The 7,963-nt window shown below is 37.7% G+C and overlaps 1 protein-coding gene across 1 annotated transcript; it reads right to left on the minus strand.

Annotated features, from left to right (window-relative positions):
• Positions 1-3,484: 3,484 nt before the first annotated feature.
• LOC149550918 (serine/threonine-protein kinase Aurora-2-like) lies at positions 3,485-7,619 on the minus strand. Its single transcript, XM_089786483.1, has 9 exons — positions 7,421-7,619; positions 7,094-7,213; positions 4,924-5,070; positions 4,725-4,820; positions 4,549-4,644; positions 4,355-4,451; positions 4,166-4,283; positions 3,968-4,040; positions 3,485-3,875 (listed from the first exon to the last, which is right to left on the minus strand). The coding sequence occupies exons 1-9, from the start codon at positions 7,460-7,462 to the stop codon at positions 3,768-3,770; spliced, it is 897 nt and encodes a 298-aa protein (XP_089642609.1). The 5' UTR covers positions 7,463-7,619; the 3' UTR covers positions 3,485-3,767.
• Between the last annotated feature and the right edge of the window lie 344 nt (positions 7,620-7,963).

Raw genomic sequence — 7,963 nt, forward strand, 5'->3', positions numbered from 1 at the left:
TATTTTGCAAGAATACTAGGATTAGGCCTTGAGGGACATTGCATGTGGTCTATTTCACGTGACCTTCGCACAATAAATCTACCATCTAAGAATGACCTTAGTAATTAGAGGAAGTAATGGGATTTTCACATAAGACAGTTAAATTAAATCAATAAATTCAATTGATCATAATTCAAAAAATTGATATTTTATGATTCCATAACACAAATATCCCCAATCAGCAATTATTATGATAATAAGTGAACAAGGATGAAAAAAAGGGATCATTACATTCTTGCTTCTATGAATAATATATTCTCCCAATATGTTGCTTCTAAGTTGTTTTTGTGAGAGCTTTTAGTATCAACAATTCAAACCTAGAAGTGGTCACCTTCTTGGTGGTTCGTGGTCTCTTCCGTGCACTACACGATGCATAAGTCTCATGATGTGGTTCAGGGGCCAATGGGGGGATCTTCTCTTGCAGCCACTGCTTCTATGGCTGTTGAGGTTGTCCAACCTTCTAGTATGGATCATGTCCTTTCTGCTTGCCAAGATCCTTTCGTTGCTTTGTTGCCTGAGGCTACTGTGGATGTCCAACCTATTGGTTTGGATCCTATCCTATCTGCTGGTTAGGATCATGTCCTTGCTCCTACCCCTAGCTCTGTTGTTCCTTCTAATCTCGTGGTGGGCTTGCTTAATTTGGTTTCTCCTAGTGAGCTAGCTATGTTGGTTGCTTCTGCTCCTCCTATTTCTTCAGTGTCTTTAGGGCTTTGGCAACTAGAGACAACAAAGGTAGAGGACGGATAGACCATTGTAAAAAGAAAGAAATCTAAGTCCTATGTTCCTCCTCTAGATATGAATCTCAAGTCTTGCAAGGGAGGCTCTAAATCAAAGAGTAAATTGTATGTTCCCCTGTTGTGATAGGCCTTTTTATGTGGTTGATCCTGCAGTTGAGATCTTGATGACCTAGCTGATTTTTTGAGTTGGTTGGTGATTGTTTTTTCTATCACCGGGGTCGCCCCTCTTTTGGGTTGGTGACCGGTTTCGCCTAGGTCCGTTGTTCCTTTTAAGATAGTGCTTAATGAATATCTTTAACTTTGTAAAGGGTTTCAGGGACCCTTCAAAACCTGTTTTCCTTGATCAAAAACAATTCAAACCTAGAAGTTGAAACCTCTTCAGCTAAGAGTGAAGGATTAAGGGGTATCCATTCCATCAAATTTGCCCAGCACAATATCCCAACCTCTCGTCCCTTGTGATATCAAGGTCTTGCATTTAGCAAGATGTGATCCCTAGTGAGCTCATTTGGAGCCATTCAACTTCACGAGTAGACCAATGGCCAATTGACACAATTTTTATTTTGGAAGTTAGAATCTAGAGAAAAGTTTGGCAAGGTCTACTTTGTGTCAGTTAATGTGGTCACCTTACAAGTTTTTTATTAGTTTCACACCAGATGCATGTGTCACTTTCAATTTTCTAATCACTTTTCTTTGGTTTTTGCTTCTATGAATAATATATTCTCCCAATATGTTGCTTCTAAATTCAATTTTGTGAGAGCTTTTAGTATCAATTTTGTGAGAGCTTTGAAGCAGCAAATCAAAAGTTTTTTTTTTTATCTTTTTATAAAGGAGGTTCAAACCTATGAGCAGATCTGTCAGCAAAGGTATGAAGCTTGTGCACAACCTAGCTCCAACAAGGACCACCATGGAGAATTTTTGAAGAATTCCCGAACATGAGCCTATAGGCTGAAACCTCTTCAACTAAGAGTTGCCGATTGACGGATATCCATTCCACTCCCATCCACATCTCTTATCTTGTGAAGCCTTGCACTCAGCAAGACTCGATCCCTACTGGGCTCATTTGGACTCCACCAATAGACCAAAGGCCCATTGACACAATTTCTATTTAGTAAGTTAAAATCTAGAGAAAAGATAGATAGATGATTTTTAACATCTACGAGGCCTATGGGACAGCCTTCCAAAACTAAACCAACTTTAACAATTATGGGACAGCCCACCTAACTTCTCAATGTTCTTGCTAAATACGTTGTGCCAAGAGCTGCCAGATATATTATAACCAACTTTTAACAATTATGGGACAGCCCACCTAACTTCTCAATTTTCTCACTAAATAAGTTGTGCCAAGAGCTGTCAGATGTATTATAACCAACTTTAACAATTACGGGACAGCCCACCTAACTTCTCAATGTTCTCGCTAAATAAGTTGCGCCAAGAGCTGTCAGATATATTATCCAAAAACTTGAACCTGATCCTTGTACGCAGTGGCTGTTTTTGTTTTCTTCAATTATTTGCATCACCTTACTTTTAACACAATATATTCAGAAATGCTTGCAATTTCTATTCTAGAAGTTAGAAATGTAGACAATCTTTGAGATACGGTGGCTGTTTTCTGTTTCCTTTACTTTTTTGCATTGTGTTACTTTTAAAACAACATATTTTAGCTTATATGAAATGACAGCAGTTCCTGTTTTAAAGTTAGAAAGTCTAGACAAATGCTTCAAACTAGTAAGCAAATCAACCTGTTATATGATATGACTTTTTTTGTTTTCTCCATTTGTTTTAATTGTGGATTGTGCATAATCTCCAAGTCCTCCTAAATGTAGCTTCATCAAAAAATTTCATGAAGGAAAGTTGTCTCTGTTTAGCTTGGGATCCTCCTTTATATACATCTTGATCTTTAGCTTTTACTCAAACTCATTGTCATTTTATTCTACAAGGCAGACTCAAACTGTTCGTTGTCATTTATTCTAGAAGTTAGAAATGTAGACAAAAACTTTGAGATACGGTGACTGTTTTCTGTTTCCTTCACTTCTCTGCATTGTGTTTCCTTTTTAAAAACAATATGTTTTAGCCTATATATGAAATGACAGCAGTTTCTGTTTTGAAAGTTAGAAAGTCTAGACAAATGCTTCAAACTAGTAAGCAAATCACCCTGTTATATGATTTGACCTTTTTTGGTTTTCTCCATTTGTTTTACTCAAACTCATTGTCATTTTATTCTACAAGGCAGACTCAAACTGTTCGTTGTCATCTTATTCTACAAGGCAGACTCAAACTGTTCGTTGTCATTTTATTCTACAAGGCAGGGGGGCTCCGGTGCTGCAGATCTCTTGTAATCAATGATTTGAAAATATTAAGTTTTTATATATAAATAACATCAATTTTTCCAGTCAATGATTTTGACAAAGAAAAATGATAACAAGTTTGGATGAATTAAAAAGCATTGTTCAATTCAGAATCTCTTGGATTCAATTTCAACAGTTGGAAAAATCCACTAGGCATACTTAATCATTTTAGTTAATTTTCAATACTTCGCTTGACAAATGAGAATGTGTGTTAACAGCAAATGTCAACCCATATTTACTGCACATTTTTAAAAACTTCTGCATGTTTTGATTAAAAGGAAAACACATGTTGAAACAGATTTGGTTCTTGGGTTTTTTTCTGCCCAATTGGTAGATTTTAGAGAGAAGAGGAAAAAGAGAGAGTTTGGCAAATTAATAAATTGCATGAATGGCGGCAATACAGCAAGGAGACACCAGAAATCAAAGAACAAACCTAGATCTATATACATCTTACATGTTGTCAGACTAGTAGGAAACACTCTATACATATCTAGGGATGGGCAAAAAATGATTATCGCAAATCAATACTAACTTACAAGAATCCTCCAAGAGGAAGGCTACAAGTACATAGTTCAATTGAATTCCTAGACGAATAGTTCAATTGAATCCTCCTCCTGGAGGACGGGCTAAACAAAGACATAGTTCATCAATTGAATGGTCTATAGATACCATCAGGATCAGCATTTTGAACAATCCATGGATGTTGCAAAAGCTTGTGTAAAGGCAGCCTCTTTGAGGAATCTTTCTGCAGTAGCTGCATAACCATGATAAAGTGTTACCATGATAACTAAAAAAATTTAAAAGCAGTGAGACTGTCTTCAGAATATCAAGGCAACATATACTAACTTGAGATATTAGATCTTTAGCTGCAGCAGAAACAAGTGGCTTTAAAGGAAATTTCAAATCCACTTTCACGATCCTGCATACAAAAGCTAGCCATAGTCAAATCCATGCTTGAAATAACCAAATATAAGAACCCTTCGAGTATAAGGCCTGAAGAAAACAAATATACTAGGAACTGAAACATAGTATGGCTTCTCAGACCTTTTGTAAGTGTCTGAATGCTCCTTTGCTTCAAAAGGAGGAACCCCGTAAAGAAACTCATAACACAAGATCCCCAAACTCCATATGTCTACCCCAGAATCATGCTCCCTGTTTTCAACTGAAATCAAATATGTAAATAATCTAGAAGGCGGCAATGAAGAGAAAAGTAAATATTACACACTAACATACCCATTTCAGGAGGTAAGTAATCCAAGGTTCCACACATTGTTCGCCTTCTATCAAAAGTGTGCACAGACCAACCAAAATCAGCAATTTTCAGCTCACCCTGACAAGTGAATTTGTTAATAATGTAATGATCAGAAAGACATCCTTGCAAGTTTAAACTGAGTATCATAAGAAATAAATTCATCCTTCGCACTTACCTGTATGCCAATTAACAAGTTCTCTGGCTTGATATCCCGGTGTATGACATGCTTTTCATGGCAATATATCAAAGCTTTTGCAAGAGACGCAATGTACTGTACAAAAAAAAGAGTCAATAGTTTCCAGACTAAAAAAAAAGAAAAGTGGATTATAAGCCATTCCCAATTGTACTTACAGTAGCTGACCGCCTTTCACTGAAGCATTTACAACGTTGGAGCTCTTTGTAGAGCTCACCTTTTGCAGCATATTCAAGAATAAGATAGACTCTACTCTGAATAAATTATGAATCACAGAATCAATTAAAGAAATACCAGGGAATGCTCTGATGAAAAGTAACTGTCACCCAAAAGATTAGAACATTGCAGGATATGCACCTGATCATAAAAGTATCCAAACAATCTAAGTATATTTGGATGCCGGAGATGACTTTGAATTTCAATCTCCCTACGCAACTGGTGCTCTACTTGTGACTGCTGGAGCTGGTTCTTGAATAGAACTTTTAAAGCCACAACAAATTTGCTCTGTTCACACAAGTGAAAATAGCTGGTGAATCATTAAGTGATAGTCCGCTAAAAAAATTATGCAATTCAAAATCTTACTTCTCTTACCATATGATAAATGGGAATCATGCATTAAACTTATCATGTCCCTTGGTTGTAAATGGGAATCATGCATTAAACTTATCATGTTCCTTTGTTGTAAATGGGAATCTCACTATGTATGGTAAAAGCAAATATAAGAATCATTTTTTATGGGTACAAGTGAGCAAATATAACCCCAGCGCTGGGATCTAAGCTACAGGGATGTTAGTGTCATGCTGTGAAGCACCCCCCAAGCATATTTCTAGAAGCAATTTTTTTAGCAAACAAACTGGGATCTAAGCTACAGGGATGTCACCGTGGATTGAGGGTTATGTGTTAGCCCAGGCCCCATGCTGATAAGATGGCCATGATCAGCTCATTGGAAAAATCTAAAACCAATGAGGCTGGGCCAGGTTTGAAACTCATTTCTGTTGATTTCAACATGGGTAGGGAGTTGAGTTTCAGTTATGTGATTGCCTATACCGATTAAGATGGCCATGATCAACTTGTTAGGTAAAATCTTAAACCAATGAAGCCTACTCGATTTCAAAGCAGCACTCCCCAAAGAATCACAAAAAAACTAAAAGACACTGGCCAGTTTTACCCTTAGATTTGGGATTCGCATAGTGTAGTCCAATTGATTGGATGTCAAGACAAAAATGCATTGACAATAACTGAAAACTAAAAGTTGGCTAAAAATTTGACTATGGTTGAATCAATGAATTCTACGAAGAGCTTCAGACTTTCACTGACACTGAAATTTCACCAACAGAAATAACTTGTTAGATAAAATTTAAAACCAATGATGCCATGTTTAAAACTCCATGCGATTTGCCTTTTCTCTACCTGGGCGGGGATTGAGTTATGTGTTAGCCCAGGCCCCTCATAATGATAAGGTGGCCATGATCAGCTCGTTGGAAAAATCTAAAACCAATGAGGCCAGGTTTAAAACTCAGTGCAAGTTGCCAGAAATACCTGCTTCTGTTGATTGCAACATGGGTAGCGAATTGAGTTAAGTGATAGCCTATACCGATTATGATGGCCATCATCATCTTGTTAGGTGAAACCTTAAACCAATGAGGCCAGGTTTGAAACTCAGAGAAATTTGCTAGATATATAAACCTTAAACCAATGAGACCAGGTTTGAAACTCAGAGAAATTTGCTAGATATATCTTCTTCTATTGATTTCAACCTGAGCAGGGAATTGGGTTGTGTTAGCCTGTACTGATTAAGATGGCTACGATCCAATTTTTCTACCAAGGAATAGACAGATCTCCAAATGCAGGTAATTTCAAAGACAAGGAAATTTTCTGAGTCACCAGAGGGATAAACCCACCCCCCCAAGAACTTGATCTCCGCTACTAAGAAAAAGGGTTCGTCCTAATTGGGGGATGGCCCGCTCCCATTACTGATGCAGCCAAACATGTTTCACTAGCGTTGACAAGAGAGCAAATATAACCCCACCGCTGGGATCTAAGCTACAGGGATGCCACGCTGTGGAGCACCCCTCAGGCACATTTCTAGAAGCATTTCTTTTAGCAAACAAACTGTAGATCTACTAAAACAATTAACGAAGCCTTCACAGCAAATGTTTGAACCCAAACATAAGAACACTCTACTGAGACAAAAAGCATCACCCACTTTGAAAATACCCTAAGGCATACAAAAGCTATATGACTGGCTCCAAGATAATCCACAAGCAGGCAATGGGCATTCGATCTCTTTAACCAGTAAACCCAAGCAATAGGCATAATCAAAGCTAAATGAGGAGCAATTGGCAGCAGCACTTAAAAACCTCTACAAGAACAAAAAAAATTACGAAAACTTAAAAAATCCTCGAAGGAAACCCCAGCATTGTCCATGTTCGTATGCAGTGTGACTGGTAAGAACATAATCAGTAAGTGGGCATTTATTCTCATGACAGTAAAGACTCAAAATGAAAGGACGGAGTTATAAACTAACCTTTTTCTCTCTTGCAAGATACACGTTACCAAATTTTCCCCTTCCCAGCGGCTTACCAATGTCGAAGTCATTCAATGTCCACCGTTTGTCATGCTTCTTACCAGCATCTACTTCCTTACCCTGATAAACAAAAACCCACAATGCACAGGTTGAGTTGATCGAAAACACATTACATAAATCTTAGCACGAAACAGAATGCCACCGCCCTCTTCCCGTTCTAATCAATAGGAGGGCTCACAAATGCACACTTCAAATTTCTCCCAAAAAATACGGATTTAGCCATTCTGTAGAAAACCCATCATAAAGAAGAATAAAATCAAATGATACCATATTCTCAGCCTGGATATTGATCTCTAGAGCCATCACCATTGCTGACGGCTAGTCAGAAAGACAAGCGCAGTATGGGTGGGAGGGCAAATCAGGAGGAGCCTCAGCCAACGGTCTTTCTTCAATCTCCAAGATTAAAATTGTTAGCCTAGCATATCGTTTTAAGGCAGGGAACGCCTAATGGTCGTTGTAGGTCCTTGTTTTCATAATAAAATTGAACGTATAAAAGTTTGAAAAAGTTTGTAAAGACAATATTATTTTTATTAAGATTTATTGACCCCACCTCGTTAACGGTCACATAGATATTAATATCCCATAGACTATTATAATAGAATCTCTGTGCTAACGTCTGCGTAAAAGATTCTTGTAACTATGTATGGAGGACGGGAAGCCACTGATTTGGAGAAAGCTTCCTTGATTTCTCGGTACTAGGCTATACATGTCATCTAGCTCTTGACCATTCCTAGAGCATCCTATGCGATGCGATGAGCTTTGAAATAGAAAACAATGGGACAAATTTATGTGTTTCCGTTTGGTTGTTGG

This window comes from Cupressus sempervirens, chromosome 6, assembly GCF_028749045.1.
Source record: "Cupressus sempervirens isolate cs-2001-9-10 chromosome 6, ASM2874904v1, whole genome shotgun sequence".
NCBI lineage: Eukaryota > Viridiplantae > Streptophyta > Pinopsida > Cupressales > Cupressaceae > Cupressus > Cupressus sempervirens.

Coding starts and splice junctions, on each gene's coding strand:
- LOC149550918 (XM_089786483.1), bottom strand. CDS start 7,462: ATGGTGATGGCTCTAGAGATCAATATCCAGGCTGAGAATATG. Junction 4,821..4,923: donor TTGGATACTTTTATGATCAG/GTGCATATCCTG, acceptor TAATTTATTCAG/AGTAGAGTCTATCTTATTCT. Junction 4,284..4,354: donor TTACTTACCTCCTGAAATGG/GTATGTTAGTGT, acceptor ATTTGATTTCAG/TTGAAAACAGGGAGCATGAT.